Here is a 21,143-nt window from a genome sequence, read left to right as displayed (position 1 = left end):
CAATAAAAACAATAAGAACAATAATATAACATGAAACCGAACACAGTGCGTGTGCGTGCACATACATTTAAGCATTTTTCACTGCAAACATTGCCCAAGCAAAATTATTTACCGCATCTAAGCATACATAATGTGGAAGCAATTTAGAATCGGACGAATATGTACCATAGCAAACAAAAAGAAATATTAGTGAGAAGAAAGAATACCGCGTTTGAATAGTGAGTGAACTTGTCTCATGTCCTAGTTATACAACAGAGAAAGTAACAAACATAAAATAAAAAAAGGAGAAAAAGAAACAAAAAATAATAAAGACCACAAGGGAGGGGAAAAGGGAAGGTAGAGGAAGTTGAAACGGCACACATCGTTAATGCAACATGTCCAAGGGTAAGTCAGCATAGGCCAATATCTATGTATTATTAGATCCAAGGTTCCCATATATCATCAAATTTGTCTAAAGAGTTCCTTAGGGGATGAGTTAGTCTATCGTTAACCATAATCCAATTCAATTTGGTGAAAATAGGATCCAGAGATATTGAGGGTGACTGCCAAGCTTTGGCCTGCGAAATTCTGCCCGCCAGTAATATCAATCCAACCAGTTTCATTGTGGGTCTAGAAAGGGACACCTCGAGCTTACTAAATAGAGCTGCCTCCACTGTACTACAAATCACTTGCTGTAAAATTTTTGAGATCAGACTGAATACCTCGTCCCAAAATGCCCTGGCTTTTGGACATGACCACCAGATATGCAACATGGAGCCCCTAGAATCACAGCCTCGGAAACAAGGGAGAGGTTGAGGGGAACATTTTCGCTAGTCTAGCTGGGGTGAGATACCATCTAAGTGCTACCTTGTAATTGGCTTCCACCACCGCAGAATTCAAGGAGACCTTGGAAAGGGAGTATACCATCTCCCACCACTCTTCCAATTCCCATGTGTTGCCCAGTTCTGATTGCCAGTCCCGCATATATTGCAGTTTGCTGGTAGGGGCAGCTAAGGCTGAGTAAATCACAGAAGTTTGCCCTTTGGTGGAAGCTATGGAGGAACGCGTGCTTTCAAAAGTAGAGGAGCGCATGGGTCTTGGGGCCTCTTTAATTATTATGTTGATGAATGAAGTCAATTGTCTATAGCGGAAATGTTCTGCTGGAGGAATTTCAAATTTACTAGTCAAATAGTCCCAAACACTGCACGAATATCCAACAGATCTTTCACCCCTCTAAAGCCCTTGGAGATCCACCAGTTAAAATTAGCTGGACATAAGCCCGGCGGAAAAACCGGCTTATGCCAGAGTGGGGTTAGAGGTTTATGAGGTGAGGATAGTGTCGGGTGATTGCTAAATTTATCCCATAACTGAATGGAATGAGATAGAGCCGGGCACTTCAAGGTTCCTCGCATACTTTTTCTGCGCCACATAAGAGATTCTATGAAGCCCCCCTATAAAGACCATTGTAAGTAGGAGTCAGCTGGATACCTAAATACCGAATGGACTCCATGTGCCAGCTGAAATCAAATGTCTCCCGTATCCCTTTTAGTGTCTCAGTGGGAATATTTATGTTGAGGGCCTGAGATTTAGATTTGTTTACCCTTAGGCCTGAGCATAAAGAAAATCCATCCAGACGTTTCATTAGGTTGGGCAAGGTAGTGATTGGGGAGGTGACAAACATCAATATATCGTCAGCAAAGAGGGCTCATTTATGTTCGGTCTGGCTACAGCTAATCCCTTTAATGTTAGGATTCATTCGCATTGCGATTGCAAGGGGCTCGATTGCTAGTGCAAACAGAAGTGGCGAGAGCGGACATCCCTGTCTGGTCCCCCTGTTAATCTGGATAGCTTTGGGAAAAAAATCCTCCTAGTGTTATTTTCGCCTCTGGGGAGTCATACAAAGCCAGCAGCAGATTAGTAAAGTGGGCCCCAAAGTCCATCTTAGAGAGAATCTTTTGGAGATCGAGAGAAAGCAACATAGCCTGACGTGGAAGGCCCCCATCCCAGTTAGAGTTAACTACTGAAATGAGATCTATTGCCCTTCTCGTTTGATCCGGTGCCTGTCTGTGTTGCATAAAGCCCACCTGATCCGGATGGATATACGCTCCAAAAAAGAGCCCAGCCGGATTGACATGGTCTTCGTCAGAATTTTAAGGTCACAATTAATCAGATGGGCCTGTAATTGGCCACTTCAGTAGCATCCTTACCTGGCTTAGGGATCACACTAATAAACGCTCTATTGGTGTCACCCAAAAGAGGGTGCCCCCCAAATAATTAAAATAACCGATCAAATGCGGCGCCAAGACAGGGCTAAACGTTTTGTAGTACAAATTGGGAAAAACCATCCGGGCCAGGTGAACTTCCCAATTTGAGAAATCTAAGGACCCCATTCAAATCCTCAACTGTGAATGGTCGTTCCAGGATTGCCTTATGTTTGGGCTGCCGTTTAGGTAGGTCAAGCTTACTGAGAAAACCCTTCAATGTTCACTTTGGAAATTGAGTCTTCAGAACTGTATAGACGACCATAGAAATCCTCGAAAGCTGCCAAATTTCTTTTTGGGTTTTGCGATAGCCTACCATCATTGACCTTAATTTTGGGGAGCGCATGGGTCTTTGGTCTGGGGTTGAGTTTATTAACAGCTTGCCTGGTTTATCACTCCACAGGTAAAATTTGTGGGCTGACCAGCAAATCGATTTTTCTGCCCTAGTTGTGAGAAATAAATTAAGTTCGGTACGTTTGGCCTCCAGCTGAGATTTCAGCACGGACTGGGGGTCATTTTTATGTTGCAACTGTAACTGGTGGTATTCTTGGAGGCGGGTATCAATCAGTTTGTTATGGGCCCTCTTACGTGACGCCCCCATTTTGATCAACTCCCCCCGAATGCACGCCTTATGAGCATCCCAATTATTAGCTGGGTATGTGTCGCTCGCAACATTAATCTGGAAATAATTACTTAGCAGTGAATCTATCTCCCCTTTTACCAATGTATCTGAAACAAAGCTTTCGTTAAATCTCCAGCGAAATCCGGTGTGAGGCCGGTTAAAACCCGTCAGATACAATGCTAATGGGTCATGATCTGACCAGGGCGTTGACAGAATCTGGGCCCCTAGTACATCTTTTTTTCTCCTTTTGGCTAGTGATGGTGCCAGCAACCATTTCAATCCTGGGCTGACAACTCTGGCATATTATATCTATGGGAGACGAGTTTTTACTTTAAAACATGAAATGTAGAAAACTTCCCTCTTACCATTTAACGTAAGGGATGTGTTCTGTAGTCCAGAAAATGTAAACAATGCGAACTGATAAATGTAGCAGAGACAAAACACAGGATTCACAAGACTTAAATGGACAAAATCCTTTCTGCCCTTATGGAACCTTTTTTAAAGTATTTTGTTTTTACCAAGTTCAGAGTATGGTGAACAAAGGGCAGTTAAACTTAACAGGAAATTTCATTTCAGGAACATTTTAAACAGTAAATGAAAGGTATTAGAGAATATAAAAAGGCTAAATAGAGGAAGAGCAGCAGGGAATATTATGACAATACAAGACCAGCAATAATCTATTGATAAATTAAAGGTCCCACCTGGATGGAGCCCCTGTCACTGTGTTCAGCTTTACCAGCTTCCCCATTTCTGTATTGGCTGAACACAATGACAGGAGCTCTGGACGGAGTCCTGCGTTGTGTATCTGTGTTTGGCCGCTCCAGCTGGCAGGCTGACTGGTTTGGCTGAACACGAGTCAACACTGCAGGTCTCTGCCAAGGAGAGCCTGAGCTTTACCTGTTGGTTGAGAGCGTAAATGTGAAAATGTCATATGGTTTTTGTGTTCACATTTCTTTTTCTAGTATTGTTTAACTTACTTATAAAACAAAGTAATGGTCTCTGTAGTAACCAATTTACCGTATTTTTCGGACCATAAGACGCACCGGACCATAAGACGCACCAGTTTTTAGAGAAGGGAAATAAAGAAAAAAAAGATTCTGAAACAAATAGTGTCCTAAAATATTTTATGTGCATTACACATACAAACACATGTAATCAACCCTGTAAAGTAAACAGCAGCATTTAGAACCATTATTAACAAATAGTCAGCAAAAGACAAAATTACTGCCATTGATTGTCCCCTTCTGATCACTATATGCAATGATTGTCCCTATCTGATCACTCTATGCAATGACTGTCCCCTTCTGATCACTATATGCAATGACTGTCCCCTTCTGATCACTATATGCAATGATTGTCCCCATCTGATCACTCTATGCAATGACTGTCCCCTTCTGATCACTCCATGCCATTGATTGTCCCCTTCTGATCACTATATGCAATGATTGTCCCTATCTTATCACCTATGCAATGACTGTCCCCTTCTGATCACTCTATGCCATTGATTGTCCCCTTCTGTTCACTTACCGGTAATTAAGTGTAGGGATCTCCGTTAGGGCAGGGATCAGCAGCTTGCTTCCTGGTGCAGAATGCCGGCTGTTACTTTCAGTTTCATTCTGCACTGCAAGCAGGAGCAGGCACGTGCTGCACAGCCAGCATCAAGGAGACACACACACACACAGGAGAGGAGCACGCAGGAGAGGAACACAGTAAGAAACTTTTTTTTTAACAGCCTATGTGTAGGCTGTATTTGGACCATAAGACGCAGGGACTTTTTTCCCCCACTTCTGGGGGAAAAAAAGTGCGTCTTATGGTCAGAAAAATACGGTAATCCACCTCTTCGAAGCTTCTGTTAAAAGAAAAAGGAATGAGTGATCATGGCTTAAATTGTTGGTTGAAATGATACTTTCTCCCCTTTAAGCAACACTAGAAAATGGCACTTGGAAACTTTCATAAATTCAACTAGATTGCAGTAACTCCACTTTTACATTACTGCCTATTCAGTTTGCCCAACGATTATTTTGATGGACATCACTATGCAGATGGCATTGAGCTGTAATGATCTGCAGAGATTCTCAGCAGGCAGTTTGCTCCTGGAGCAGCTTGTCTGAGGGAAAGCTGTTCGGTACACATACTAATGTATTTATCTAATTGGCTATCTTAGGTAAAATCTAACTGAACAGATCACAATCTTCTCCAGTGTGAATTAAGATCCAGCTCCAGATTCCTGAATATAAAAAAAAGTTTGGAATTCAGATCTTGGTGACTTTTTATTACCAGCTTTTCCTTTCTAACAAAACAAAATATTTTTGTTTAAACGTCTGTAAAAATAAACATTTAGCATTTCTACACATTTTGGAGCTCAGTACCCAACCCTGCTGTCAAAGTCTGAGCAATACTTGGCTTATTTCATTCTGGTTCTTTTATAAATAGGCCTCCTCCTTGGGTAGCTCATCTTTTGGGTGAAATTTTAATCTGTAGAGACCTAAAATGGCTTAGCCGCTCTACCTCTCGACTGTGCATTAAAACTTGTATAGCCAGCAGCTGCAGTCCTGTCCCAGATTCTTTCTTGTCCATTCATAAATGTACGTTAGGTACATAAAGATTTTTTTGTTAGTCATTACATACCTTATTTTACCTGGTTACACTGAGTTTCTCTGCTTCTCTATGCAAGTATTTAGGCCAAGCAGGATGCTTCCTTGGAAATATTAGATCCCTGTCTTCTAGTAGAGCCATTACTTTTAATGCTACCAGCCATCTAACTCTTTGGTCAAGGTGGACAAATATCTGATTGTCTTTGAGCAGATGATGATCTTAAGAAATAGTTTTTTTTGTAGACAAGCTACTTTGGGATGCCGACTGCCCTAGGCTACTACATGTTATGCAGAGCCTCCGAAATAAAAGGCAAATTACAATGAAAGGGTGTGGATAGAGAATGCTCTGTCGTTTAGCCCAGAAGCAAGGCTTACTTATGTGACTAGCTGATGTAACTTGTGTAGGAAGCTTGGTGTGCAGTGAGTAAAGCTGAACTGACTAAAGCTGATACACTTCAAAGTGTATCAGATCCAAATAGTCGATATACAGAAGCTTTGCCAAAGCTTGCATCTGGTAGCTACAACTGGTGAACTGTGAAATATACCTCCATCCAGAGGGGAGCTTGTTGTCCTTGTTTTAGGCCAACCATCCTTGCCTATCCCGGTATTCATCAATACTGTTCTTTGCTGATGAGATACCAACTCCTGCAATACCAGCTGTGCAAGCAAAAGGGGTCAATGTACATTTACAACCAGGAAGCACATGAAAGCTCCTAAATGTGCAGCATCGGATACAGTAAATTTGTGCATATGTAAATACTGTATATATTCACATGTAAACTGATCTGAATATAAAAGTTTCCCCATTACCTGGGAAAGACAGGAAAGATACATTGACTCATGTTTTATCCTCTGACACACAATGTGGTTGTTAATGCTGCAATTCAAAATGTTAATAAAAATGCCAATAAAATTTACAAGTATATCCTTGGTGTGTTATTTTTAAAACATTTATTCAAATGGGCAGAAGAGTAAATTGTACCCAGTATATCCTTGGTGTGTTATTTTTAAAACATTTATTCAAATGGGCAGAAGAGTAAATTGTACCCATTAAAGGCTTTGCTCCAGTCACGGGGCTGTCCCCAGGGGAGCTCACAATGTAATATCCCCAACATAGTCTGATGTCACTAAGATGATTTTCAATAAAAATGCCCATCAGATAACACCAATCTGTACAGCAGAGCTCAAACTGTGAAGGGGAGAAGCATAACAGGGGGCAGTTCTGCTGTGTTGCATGGCACAGGTACCAAACAAAGCAACATACTGCCAGGAGGAGAGATCGGGGTGAGTTTTCTTCAGTCAGCTGCAATTATATAGTGGGTTTAATAGGCAGAAAACAATTTACATACCTCTATATTGGCAGTGGAGGTAAAAAAAAGCCTCTCCTTCATGGAATTTTATGCAGAACTTTTCCCAAAAGTCCCCTGTGTGCTCAGCAAAGTTACTGTCAAGTATCTGTGCGCTCCAGCACTGCTGCAAAGGTGGAAGGCAGCCCATCACCTGGCCTTGACTTATATTAATATCATTTATCTAGTTAAACTTGTACTATTAGGAGTTTATACTTATGTTTAGATTCTTGTCACTATTCATATAATGCTTTACTATAAAGTTATATACACAGTTATATACAAGGACACCTTGACATCTTTACCCAAACACCAGGTAGTATGTTGTACCTCATTATTACCCTAAATACGATTTGTATGTATTCATGTGTGGAAGCTGCATTCTAGCCTGGACTTAGCTATACAATCATTTATTTATTTATCCGCCTTTGTAAACACTGCAAAGTTTGTAATTTGGCTTCCCAGCAGTGCAGATTGTGGGCCTGTAAAATGGTACTCAGGCTTCTTTACTTACCCAGCAGACATGTCACTGTCTTTGACATCAGCATCCCCAAACACCATGGTGGTATTCCTAGCTAGCACCAGAACAGCTCCTGCTTTATGGTGATCTGCAGGTGTCTCCCTCTTATGGCTCTGATGTGTAATTACAGCCATCCTGATATTTGACAAGTGCAGTTGAATAAACAAATTGACAGCCCTCCTCATTTACCGTCTCTGCTAAATCTGCGCATAAACATATATCCTAATAGGTAAGTTAGCTGCTCATTAAGCTGCTTAAATTAACTAAAGATGTAGGACAAAGCCTGTCAATAAATAACATGGTACAAGTATATTCTGTTGCCTATATGTTTACTGTATTGCCATGTACCAATAGGTCAAAATCTTAATAAACACTGAAAACAGTTCACCATAACCCAAAGTTTCAAAATGTATAAAACTCAAAAGCAGCTCCTACTGTGTGTTGTAAAACGTCAGAGCTGTCAAAAAGTATTATATATAAATCAAATTGTAATTATTCCAGACCTAATTCAAGATGAGAATTGAAACCTTCCCAGTGCAACCCACACCTGGGTTCATTCTGAAGACTGTACAAGAACTCACCCACACAGACAAATATAGAGCCACTCGGGTGTGTGTAAAACTAGCAAATGGAAGAGATAGACTTGGGCAGGGCCTGCATACAAAACGGTACAAAAAAGTTCACAAATACACTTTCAAGCTAGCCAAAAAAAAGGTCAGAGGTTTTTTTTGCATACCTTTGCAAGTATCAGAGCTGCCTTGATAGGACTGTGGAATCCACATATAAGTGTGATCTCAACCAGGTTTCCCAACTATGGTACGCCTATAACAATACCTCAGAATAGGCTTACCTGCAGAGTTGGCACCTTCAATAAAAGAGGGGCATACATAAAAATCTACTATGCTTTCACACTTCAGTGTGTGTGCACCAAATTCAAATGGCAGCTGCCCTGTTTTGTTTAAAGCTGGCAAAGCATCCATCAAAGACCCCTCTTAAACCCTGTACATAAAATTAAATTTCTGATGCTTGAACCTGTTTTCAGTGACAGGAGAATGAATAAACACTGTGCACACAGCACTGTTCTGTTCAGTGCTGAGAGGGCAGGACTAGTAAGTGGCACCCCACTTTACTTGCATACTTCAGAAAACCTGACCTTTGGTCTGCCAGGTCAGATTGTTTATTGACATTGGGAGACCGCTGTACACATTCTACATTTTGTCTGAGGCCATCAACTGTTTCTCAGGCAACATTTTAGTGTGTGTACATAGTTTTATAGAGTTGGCCATAAAGACTTGAGAGGGTAAAGCTGCGTACACACTTCCAATTTTTATCGTTGGAAATGAACAACGAACGAACGATCGATTGGACAAAAATCGTTCGTAAAAAAAGTAACCAATGACGCCGACGAACGAGGACAGTCGTTGGAAATAAATGACCGGACCGGCGGATCGGATTGGACGACGATCGTTGACCATCTATCGTGTGTACGGTCGTTCAGTTATCGTCCATGGTCTGAGCATGCGCGGTGAACGAACGTTCGCTCACTTCCCTGTGGTGCACGTCACTTCCTGTATCGTTCAAACGATCGCATCTATCGTGTGTACAATATCTGCGAACGATCATGTCGTTATCTGTATGTACAGGATCGGTGCTATACGATCGTTCGCAGATATCGTGCAGGATTGTTCGTCGTTCGCTTACCAACGATAATAATTGGAAGTGTGTACGTAGCTTTAGAGACCATAGTTCACTGCATGAACACAATCTGCAAAAAATGAACTCCATCGGCTACCCACAAAATGTTCAGGCACTGAGCCAGTATATATCATATACATTATATGCACTTGCAAAGCTTTCACCACTTTTGGAAACCTTGCTGTGTAATACAGAACTTGGCTCTGTTTGTGTTGGCACGTTTATTACCATATTTGGAAACTTTGTTAAAAATGCTTCCCCCTTTCTAGTATTTTAGTCTCTTGGGTCATAAATAACCATGCAATTCTATCTTTTTCAGAATTTCCAGGTAACCATTTTTCTAGGATTTATTTTTCTTATCTATTTTCCCAGTAGACAAGTGAGTAGTATCTCCGGTTTTAAGCTAATATTGGGCAGGAATCATGAATGACACTATTTTATTTTTTTTTTTTTTAAATCAACATTGATAATTAGGCTTAGTGCTCCTTGTGGCAATGCTAGTAATTGGGCCAGGGAAAGTATATACTTTTTTTAAATGAAAATCCAAGTAATAGGCAGAATAGTCTACACATCAAAACTATGCTTACGAACTACTGATAGAGGGTAGGTCAGGAGAGTCCAACTCTAGCTCTTGAGGCTCTTACAGGCCAGGATTTACATAGAAAGTAATTTTCTGACTTAGTTTATTTTGTACAGTATGGTTTACAATGTTGTGGAAAAACTAAGCGTATGTGTATCCTGGCTTATGAACATTAAATTACACTCCCTTGGGCTAGACGTACACATATGTAGCTGATTTGTTTTTCTTGTGCCCCAAACGTTCTTGAAGTAGACAACTATGACCTACTTTTAAAGGTACTGTTGCATTGATGCTATTTTTATTTTTACCCCAGCAAGTCCCTCAAACACTGGTTTGATGCTGCCATCAAAGTTTCCAAATTGGCTTTCTGTGGGTTAACAATAGAGCTTTTTTCCCTGAGTTCAGAGCTACATTGCTACCTATGTGGGCAGTGTGTGTTTTTCACTATATTGAAATGGGAAAACGTTGCTGGGGCTATGGCTACCAGTGTTGTCAACTACAGATTCAGAAGCCAGGAAACTTTCAAAAAGCATTTGGCTTTATCTAGCTCTACTTCCTTCTGAATTTGCAGCCCTGCCATTTTAAGCCTATACACAAATGATTTGGCTCACTCCTAACCAAACTTTTTAATTGTAGATTTATGTCTGGGTGAATGTAATTTTCTACCTTGTAAAAATGTATTTTATAAAAATTACTTTTCTTTGTTTTTGCAGTCCTGAGCAGAACAGGCTGGCAGAACTTGAAGAGCAAGCAAGAGCTGCAAAGAAAGGTGTATGGAGTGAAGGAACAGGTTCTCACACCATCCGAGAACTTAAATACACAATTGAAAACACCAGGCATTTTGTGGACTCGATGCATCAGAAACCAGTAAATGGTAAGGGTTAAAAAGGATTATGCCTAACCATTCTTGCAAAAACCACACCAAGGCTTTTATATGTGGGAAAAAAACACAGTAAAAATCTTGTTACCTGAAGCAACCACTCACAATCCCTGTTTCTTCTTTAATCTTTACCTGTGTTAAAAGTTGAAATTGGTTGCTTTAGGTCACAGGAATTGATTGCAGTATCTGTTTTCATTCATATAAAATATTTGGCGTTTACCTTAGACTTTTAGAGTTTCCTCTTTGATGCTTATTTTAGGTTCTTCAGATGACTGGCTTCATTGTGTCTAGGTAGCCTGGATTAAGACCCATGTTCAATGTTTTGAAGTGCCAAGATAAAAATAAGCTTTACCTAATCCTCTGAGCCTTAGCATAGCATTGCCTGTAGCTATGAGACCACACGCATTTAAACGCTGAGCACTTAAAAGCTTTCAGTGGTAGCCTGCCTGTTTTCTGAGAATTGTAGATAGGGAGCCTGTATACATCAATTTATTATTATTATTATTATTATTATTATTGTTATACAATTTTCAGCTATGGTATTTCTTAGCAGCATGAGTATTTAAATAATGGGTTTGGTAAAATTTACAGGTAAATTTTTTTTTAATTTTTTTATATAAATACTGGCCTTCAGACATTGAAGCCTTGAATGTCATACCATGGAGCAGCACCCTTATCCAACAAAGTAGTATATTGATCCAACAAAGCATGGTGTTCAGGGCACCTTTATAAATAGGCTATTCAATAAGGATGAGTTCTTTTAGTTTTGGAATACTAAAGTGTTTTGGTGGGCCAATTTATCTGTCATCTAGTTTTAAATGTAACTAATTACCTTTTAATAATTAACTTTGTGTTGCAGCTATTATTGAGCATGTCCGTGATGGTAGTGTGGTCAGAGCGCTGCTTCTTCCTGACTATTACCTGGTGACTGTTATGCTTTCTGGAATTAAGGTATGGCACCCTAAAGTTGGATATTGAACTTTAGTTTTGCAGTGACACATTATCTTAAAACTTTAACTTAAGTTCAGCTGTTGCCCAAAATAGCTAAGTAACCTATATTTCTATCTTAGCTTTGACATATACTTAAACTGGCATCGCTTGTACAATAATAGTCCTTGGCTTTCGCGTATACATGCTTTTTTTATTGTTTAAAGTAGATTTCTCTCCCAACGCCTGCCTGTATTTTGTATACAGGTGGGACAAAGTGAGGAAAAATATATAGGGTCTTAGGCAATCCTAAAGTTCTGTTGGAAATAACTTCCCCTATTTGACCAAAGTTGATAAAAAAAGTTTTTTTTTTTCTGCTTGGGTGTAATCTTGAATAATTTTATTGTCTGTTTGTAGTGCCCAACATTTAAGCGGGAACCTGATGGTACAGAAAGCCCTGAACCTTTTGCTGCTGAAGCAAAATTTTTTACTGAGTCACGTTTGCTGCAGAGAGATGTGCAAATTATCCTGGAGAGCAGCCACAACCAGAATATCCTAGGCACCATTTTGCATCCAGTACGTATTGGCATTTACTAGCATAAATACTAGAAGATGTTAATGGGTAAATACCTCTAAACTGTTATCATCCCAGCTCAGATTATTTCATTTAAAACTGAAATATTCTTTTATTTTAGAATGGAAACATCACAGAACTGCTTTTAAAGGAAGGTTTTGCTCGTTGTGTGGACTGGTCTATCGCAGTGTATACCCAGGGATCTGAAAAGCTTCGGGCTGCCGAGCGGTAAGTTTGCAGGCTGTATGAAGTTGGAGTTGAGCTTTTAATGGAAGTTTTGGTTTATTCTGCCAATGTTGATTCAAGGAATATTTTTAGACCTTTACCAGACAATTTTACCATGCCAATGGGCCACAATGTGACCACAATCAGTGAGTTTGGTTTACTGTAATATAGCAGGGCTGTTCTGTCTAAATAAAACTCCCCTCTACTACTCACCATAGAATGATTAGTTGCAACTGGTTTACTTTGAGGATTTTTCAGAATGTGGGATTTATCAAATAGACAGGGATAGCATTTAGCTAGGCCAAAATGGGTTGCAGGCAGCCTACCTTATTTTGAACTAAGTCTTTCATGTCAAAATGTTCAGCTAATTCCCTAGATGACAAACAAGTGCAGTTGTGTCTACTGTAAAAGTTTCAACCGAGGCAAGGTTTTTAAAGCTAGTTCTGCAATGTTTTTAATACAAAAAGTCTCATTTTGAAATGAAATTGCTATAGGTAGCTTAAAGATTTTTCTGCTGTGGAAAAGTTTGATAAACCAAGCTGAGCTTGTTTGATTATTTTTTGATTATGTAAACTGTAAGTTTGTAAAAATGGAAAAGCAGGCATTATCATTCCATTAAGCCTCATTTCATAGCATTGTCTTAGATTAAAGCCATCATTTACCTCAATTCTTTCAGCGAATGTGTGTCAAAGAAACCAAATATTAAAATGCATAGTACATGGTTAACACTGTTATTATTTAGGATACCTTCTACATTAATATTGTTTAAACCAGAAGTAAACCCAAAACAAAAAAATCACACTTACCTTCAATCCCGGATCAGTCTATGCGTTTGTTGTTTCTTCCATTGGGTACCTCATCGTCCGGTATCTGTCTTGGCCCGGCGCCGCCATCCTCTGTCTTCCGGGATTTTTTTCCTGCGTCATCCGATCTCGCACTGTGCAGTGATCGGGTGCGTCAGATCGGGTTACGTAGATTGGGAATAAACTTGCCGATCTCACAACGCATGCGTGAGATCGTCAATTTTTATTTTTATTGATGAAAGGGCATGTGCAGAAGGAGCAGCCAAGAGCCTCCTGGGATGTGTGACGTGTTGGTATCCCGGGAGGCTCTGTGCTCCAATTTATTCTTGATCGCCTAGGCAAGAATTAATAATTTAAGAAATAGCAGCAATATCTAATAGTTGAGGAGCTCGGAACATAAAGCGATCTGTCAGGTTAGGAACTTTGCAAGTGCCATTGCTTAGGTTTTTTGAACATGCAAACCTTGGAGCAATCATTTTAAGAACAAATGTGCATGCCTGGTTCAAAGATGTGTCCTGGGTATGCTCCTATATTAAGATAAGATTTTAGTGGCCAGAAAGAGTAAATTTTTCTGTAAACAAGCAGGTATTGCTTGATTTTGGGAATTCTATTGAAGTGGTGGACATTTTTCATATCCACAGATGATTTAAAGCCATATCTATATAATCACAACCACTGTGGCAAAGGTTTGAGGGTTGTATTTGGCTGTGCAAACATACCAAATACAGAATACCACTAACAGGCTTAAAGCTCTAATACAACCAAAGTGTTTTTTTTATTTTATTTTTTTTTGTAGAACCTCTCAGGGTTTTGGCATATGTGCACCACCTATTGGGGAGTTATGGGTTCTCATAGGTTGTCAGATACAGAACAGACAGGAAAGTCCACAATGCAATCTCTGTGTACAGGTGGCTTAGAACAATGCTGCAGATTTTAGTATGTGTGCGTTCTGAGTTTTTGTATATTTTCAAACAGTGGCCCACAAATACCTGTTGGGCTCATCAGCGGTGATCACCTAATGTGGCATCCTGTAATGACATGGCAGTAATGTTGACACCTGTGTGTAGGTTTTGCCTTCTCGTAATTCAATTATATGAAAGATTCACCGGAGCAAAAATGTCAGCAGTGTCACTGGTAATGTGCAAGCCTGTAACTAATACTTGGCCCCACCTAGACCTGCCCACTGCTTTCTGGATTGACAACATTGCTGTGAATCCCCCCTGACTGTAAGCTGCAGTGCCTGGAAGGGAGAGCTTGCAAGATGTATAAATGGATTTGGTTTAGGAATGAAAAAAAAAAATTGCATAATTAGGCTTGCGCTTTACCTAAACTCCAGGCCAACCTTTGAGAAAAGAAATGCATATGAAGGCTGTTTTATCAGCCTGAATGTGTATTTCTGGTCATCCAGTCTGGAGGTATACTCGGCTTTGGAATAGTGAGGGGATTTTGCGGCAGTTTAATTCTTATTGGATCTTCTCCTCATTCCACCTCTAGACAGTCAAAGGAAAAGCAGCAAATTTCATTGCTCACACAGCTCTTTCCTTCTATCAGCATGCTTATTACACAGTGACACATCTTAATGGCTCACATGCTGCATATTTCCCGTCTGTATATTTCCCATCTGCTGCAAAGGACTGTAAGAGGTGAATACTGAGTCAAACTTCCATACTTCTGCTTGCTTGTATAAACCACCAAAGAATGTATTGTACATAGATCTGTATTTGTCTGTTTAGTAGCTGCTTAGGGTTCAGCTTTAAGGAACAGTCTACTGCAACACAAAACTTCTGATAGGGGACTGTTAACTTCATAAATGTTTTTCCTTGCTTTACAAAAGTGTAGTGACTTGTACAAAGGTAATGATTCAACCTTACAGTTCAAAACCCTCAGATCCCCAGTGCCCAGTCAAGACTTTTGCAAGCTGTAAACCTCAAATATTTTGTAACAAATGAGATGTTGTCAAGCATCATAAAACAGGGAAGAGTTGACTCTGCTGTAGCCACTAGGTGGCAGGATTTCACCATATATTTGCTGTTTTCTTTTGTATGCACTGCACCATATGGATTTGTGGACATGTTCATTTCCAATAAAGTTTAACTTTCAATTGAAATTCAGAGGAAATGTCCAGCTAGCTTTCTTGGAAAGTAAACTACCTAATGAAGTGGTGTGGTTAATACTGAGGTTGTGTGTACTGTGAAATGCATATTGTATATTGCAGTTAAGCATATAATTCATCTGAGATACTTTTGCTAGCTGCAGTTTTGTGTTGTATGAATGGTAGTTTAAGACACAGGGTTTGGATGAAGTCCCTGTAGGTTTTCTTATGGAGGAGTAGGGGATCTTTGCATTTCAGACAAAGCTTGAGCCCAAAGCAAATTGGCCAGGTACGTCAACGTATGTTTTATTTGCTCGTATCTTCGGATTCCTGCTGCTTTTAGCCTGGTAACCCTTCTTGTGCATAATTACAAGGTGCCACTGTTTGCCATGATATCATTCCTGTCTACTAAATTCAGGGCCTTCTGAGGTCATTGCTTACTAATATGCCACAACAATCCTGGCCTGTGAATTTCTGCATCCATGTCTGAAATTCTGCAGAATCCCACACGCATAACTCTGAATGGCTGCCCCCCTGTAACATTACTGCCAGTATCAGGACGAATTGAGGCACAATAAACTAGCACTGTCCTGATGATCTTTTGAGTCATATGATGTGAGTATTTATGGAGGGGATTCCTAAGCATATCAAATTAACTAATGTTGTAATTTTGGATAAGATGAGCACCAAGTACAACTACCCTAACAGGGATCTTTCATTTAAATCTTTTTGCTTGAGCTTTAAAACATTTTTTGCTCTGCTTATTGGAAATAAAATTTCAATTTTAATCAAACAAATATTATTTTGGTATTTAATTTGTATTGCTTTTTCATTTTGTCTCAGCAAGTTGTTGTCATGTTTATTCAGCTATCATTGAATTCCTGGAAAAAGATGCTGACTGATAGCTAATGCAATCTTCACAAAAGCTCTTCTTGGTAGAGTATGCACAAGTTGTTGCACCTTCTGTTCCTTGAAACGGTTTACAATGGCTACACAGGAAAACTTGATCTATGAAACTGAAGGAATGCATTCCTTTTAAACGGTCTTGAAATTATTCTCCTGTTTTGTGGAAACTTGTCACTTGATTAGTGTTCCTAAGCAGCATTTACCATACTTAAGAAAATGTATTATATATTTATAAAGGGATTTATGTAGATATGAAGACTTTTTTTTTTTTTTTTTTTTTTGAGTTCAAGTAGAACTGCCTTTTGTGACCAAAATTTTGCTGTCTGTTCAAAAATACCCCAATTCTGTAGTAACATACAATACAAAGTGCTGACACAGCTAGCTGCAGAGAATGTACAGTATAACTTCATACAAGCATATTTTTTCCCAGCATCTCCCAGGTAAGAATTAGGTTTTAATGATTGTATATAAATCATAACCAGATATGTTATCTCAGGGGCAATTCAGAACTCATTTTGTAAACTTGGACTAGAATGATTAAAATGTTCTTTGTTACCGAAGTCTCAAAAAATACCTGCTGTTAGCGTAGGAAAAAAAGCGCAAACTTTCTTGCCAACATTTAGTTAAAATGTTGTTTTCAGAGTCTCGTGGTTTGGAGCTGACCTTATATATTGGCTCCCTATAATGCTCTAAAGTGCAGAAAAGAAATGTATTATCTGCTTTGCTACCCTGGCTTTTAAAAGTAGTGCTGTGATTTCCGTTCATGACTTACCGGTTTCTATTGCTGATGGATAAATAGTGAAAGTTACAGGGCTTTCATCAATGAAAAAGTGCGTCTTATACGCCGAAAAATACGGTACTCATTTTTGGTGCTTAATGAGCGGCACGCTTTACTTACAGGCAGTTTTCATGTTTGTTTTAAAACAGTGGTCTATTTTTATTTTGTATATAAATAGTTGTTAGATTTTTTGATCATCCCATGTGGTTATTGTCCAACTTGACTCCCTGACAGATAAAAATGCAGTCAAGTTGCTAACATTGATTCTAAACTGGAATCCCTTTTTTTGCATCCTTCGTTAGAAGCTCGGAGCTAAAATGTCCTTAAAGCAGTTCTGCATTTTTATTTGGGTGCATATTTTTTACTTGAAATAAACACATCGGCCCCATGCATCTCTATTTGCCTTTACCCCAGTAATTTCCCTCTTGGTAGATGGTGTCCGTCTTCTAGGTCAAATGCTGACCAAGACCATTTAGTGCAGTGGGTAAAGTGGGTGTTATTGCCATTATAACAGATTATAATGGGAAATGAAAAAGGTCCAACAATTCGCATGAATAGTATGCATTGATATATCTGATCAAATGGATTTGTTTTTTTTTACTATATGCAACATATTGGGGAAAACACTTAATACAATTACTGCTCTTAAGAGGTTTTTTTGTTTTTGTGGCATAGACAGATAAGTCAGTATCTTTTCTTATGTGCAGCTTTGTAGATGTAAATATTAACTTCTAACATGTATTTGGAAAGGATTCTGGACTGCTTGTGAAATCTTTTGTAGATAGAATAACCTTTAACTTTGCAGTGCTTTTATTCTTTGTGAAAACTATGCAGTTGATATAGAACAGCAGCATCTTTTCTTGCCATGACATTCTCTGAATAATGTAATGTAATTATCTTTAACATGTTGCTAAAAACTGTACAGGCGGTATTTGAAGCCTTAAACTTTGTGATTTTGTTTTTGGGCCAGCTTTTTAGCGGAAAAAAAATCCTAAGGTTTATTAGGAAATTTTTGCTAATTGTGCACTTTGTACCAGAGTCCCCTATAATATTGATCAAGCAATTCTATAGATTCAGAATGGCTTAATTTGCTTTTAATGTGAGCGCAGATTGGGTCACCTTACTTTGCCTAAATGCTTTACCTTGTGTACCCTCATTAATCAGTCCTTACGCTGGCTGTGCTGTGCGCTCCATTTCTTACTTGATAAGCGAATGTTTGCCCTTTACTGACAAGATTTTATTAAAAGAAAAAAAATGGCACTTAGCTGTGTAATACATAGAGGGCAGGTTGTACAGTGCTGCACAGTCTTTTGTGTACTTTTAGGTGGCAAACATGGTACACAGTGTGCACATTTTGGATGTACATATAAATTGGGAATGATAAAACATAACATTGTTTAGCTGGGAAAAAGTTAGGGTCTTCTGTATTCGAGGAAGCAGTGTGATGTTTGTATTTGCACTTATTGCAACTGTTTTCAGCATGACTTTTGTTCTGCCTCCTTTGATTATAGTAAAAGTTGAAATTATACTAATTTTTTTTACATTGCCCGGCTATAGAGTGTTGTCATGTAAGACTGCTATTTTAAATTAAGGCTACAAATTTAATATTGCCCTTTTCATGTAAATGCAAATTTAAAATTCAATCGTGCCCATACTTTGAAAATATAAATATTTGCATATTTTTGTTAGCATGCGCTTAAAAGTCTGTAAAGCACCCCCCCACTGACCACTTTAGCTGCAGGTACTGTAAGGAACTTCCTCAAAGATTAAAATAACCCTGGTAAGTAAGGTTTTATTGGTTTCTAATTAATAGCCAATATGTTTAAGCCTTAAAACATGCTGGATCACTAGACTGACACCAATGACTGTTATTGAATTCTAATGGGGGTATGGACACAGCAGGGGACCTCTCACTTATTCTGAATTCCCCCTCAATAGAATGAAACCGTGTTGTCTGTACAGTGTTTGTACATGGTCAGTGGACACTATAACTAGTTTCCAGCAACAATGGAGTCTGTACAGGGCTTAGGTGATAGTTTTCAACCGCTTTCTTTAAACACACTACCCCATGGGCTTGGTCGGACTTCTAATTTGATAAACTGGTTTGCCAGCAGTTTTATCTCAAATGTTGTCCTCCTGAGAGCTACTCCCACAACAGTTTGGCTGCTCTATTCTCCAGCTAACCACAACCTAATTGAACCGGTATAAACATGTACGAACTTAGAGTGTTAAAAATAAGTGGCACAAAGTAAACCCCCTTCGGGCATCTTAACCACACAGCATATGTCAAAGTGTTTTGGCCTTAGTAAGGTTTCTTTAAAAAGTAATATTAATAGTAATATTTTTTCTTATGTTTGTTTTGCAGGTTGTGCAGGTTTTGAATGCTGATGCAGTAGTAGTGAAACTGAACTCTGGTGATTACAAAACCATTCATCTCTCTAGTATTAGACCTCCAAGACTGGAAGGAGAAGGCTCCCAGGTAAGAAATATAGTATTTTGGTGTAGTTACACAAACACCTCTCAGCAGAGTCAACTAGTATCAGATATTATAGTTAGACTTCAAAGTGGTGCTTTGTGTCTGCAATGTATAAGGCAAACAAGTTATATATATTATATTTCAAACATTTTCAGCCAGTTTTTAATTTTTCATTTGAACTTATCAAATAAATTGTAACCTACATTGAACATTTTTTACAATTGGTATATTTGGAAGGAATTGTGGGAGGTTAGCTTCAGTATATCCCTAAAAGGTGTTTGAAATGTCTACAGCATTGTCCTTTCTATATATCCCCTTTGCTGTCTGCTGCAGCGGTAGACTGAATGGGAGCATGGAGTTTCTTGGATACATACGCCACGTATCCAAGGTGCCTTCTGGCTGCTTCCAGCAATTGGGTATGCACAGAAGGGGCTTTTTCCTGCAATGAGAAAAAGAAAAGCAGGTTATGTCACCCTATCTTGCACCCAGTACAAGATCCGGTGATATTGCCAGAAGAAAGAAGATCTGAGGAAGTAAAGGTAAGTGTGACTTGTTTATTTTCATTTTAGTTCTTCTTTACGGATTGCGGATATCCAAGTGGGCCTTTTTTTGCTGCCAGTTTTGTAGTTTAGCAAAATATGATCTACAAGTATACAACATAAGATAATTTATCCAATGTTTAGGTGATTTTAAATTGCTTGGATTGATAGCTGATTTTTTTTTTAAATATTGTAATAAAATATCTTTAATTTAAAATAAAAGGCTGTTGTGGTGTTAAGTTTAGGTTTACCACTGTGCATCATAAGTTTCCTTAATGGTTTAATGTTTTTCATCATGACAGGTGCAACTTTTCAATCAACTTAATGCATATATGGAGGTTTAGTATGAATTAAATTAGAATAATTTAATTTATGCCATATCTCATAACCTATCCAATTAACGGTCTGGTCTAGTGTGCCCTGCCCACCCCATATATGGCCTGGTGGCCATAAAACTTTGCCGACCCCTGCTGTAGATAATCCAGTAGAAGACAGGTGCCAATAGAAGGGTACAAAGTTACATTGTTGTGAGACCTAAAGCAGGCTAAGGCCTTCCATTTTTTAGCAGAGTTCCAAAAATCTTGACCAGGACAACCAGTGAGTGACCAATCTCTACTGTTCTTATTTTACCAGTTTCAATATTAAACTGTGTATTGGTGTCTCCACTTTAAGCAATGTCGTCTGCTGTAGTATTAGTTTTCTAGTGCAGTAAGAAGTGTACTGAATGGTTAAGTAGCATTCACACCTCAGCCTGAATGTGATATGGGCTCTCACTCTGCCCTCAGGTTTTTATAAACTAATCTTTTAATGCCTGTTTAATACAATAAACTGTTCGTAAGCACTATAGTAGATCTGCAAATCCATACAATATTGTGGGAAATATTGCTCAGCATTTTGAAATCAATTCAGCAATTGCAGCGAAACTGGTTTCTGGCAAAGGAAAGCATGTGTATTTCCTAAGACTCGCCACAACACTTCTATTTGATGTGTTCTAGATACATTTGTTGTCCTAATTTTAATTACAGTAACACATTTAGGAAATTAACACAAATGTGAAGAGAAGGTATACCAAGTATATTTTGTTTTTTTAACAATATGTTTTGTATACTTTTTTTTTTTTTTAAAAAAAGGGTTTTTTCTGATTTGAAATCTAGAAAAGGGTTAGGACTTCAAAAAGGGGTAGATCTACATCAGCTTTTTCTTGTGGCCTCCTATTGTAACTTTCTTTATGTCCCATCCAAAATTGTTTTTTGGATTCAGGCTAAATGAGAATACAGCTTGTGAAACAGAGTGCAGTATCTCCTGTATACTAGACATTAAGTACCACAAACACCTAAATATATAAC

At 38.8% G+C, this 21,143-nt stretch overlaps 1 protein-coding gene across 1 annotated transcript in view; it reads left to right on the top strand.

Annotated features, from left to right (window-relative positions):
* SND1 (staphylococcal nuclease and tudor domain containing 1) overlaps positions 1-21,143 on the top strand; it is a 265,369-nt gene that overhangs the window by 14,063 nt on the left and 230,163 nt on the right. The window contains 5 exon segments of the mRNA XM_072401947.1: positions 10,311-10,471; positions 11,337-11,428; positions 11,822-11,980; positions 12,100-12,287; positions 19,129-19,261. Of these exon segments, the coding sequence (XP_072258048.1) occupies positions 10,311-10,471; positions 11,337-11,428; positions 11,822-11,980; positions 12,100-12,287; positions 19,129-19,261 (733 nt within the window).

Source organism: Pyxicephalus adspersus, chromosome 2, assembly GCF_032062135.1.
Source record: "Pyxicephalus adspersus chromosome 2, UCB_Pads_2.0, whole genome shotgun sequence".
Classification (NCBI taxonomy): Eukaryota; Metazoa; Chordata; class Amphibia; order Anura; family Pyxicephalidae; genus Pyxicephalus; species Pyxicephalus adspersus.
Note: the sequence above shows the minus strand (reverse complement) of the source record. Positions and strands in the feature narration are given on the sequence as shown.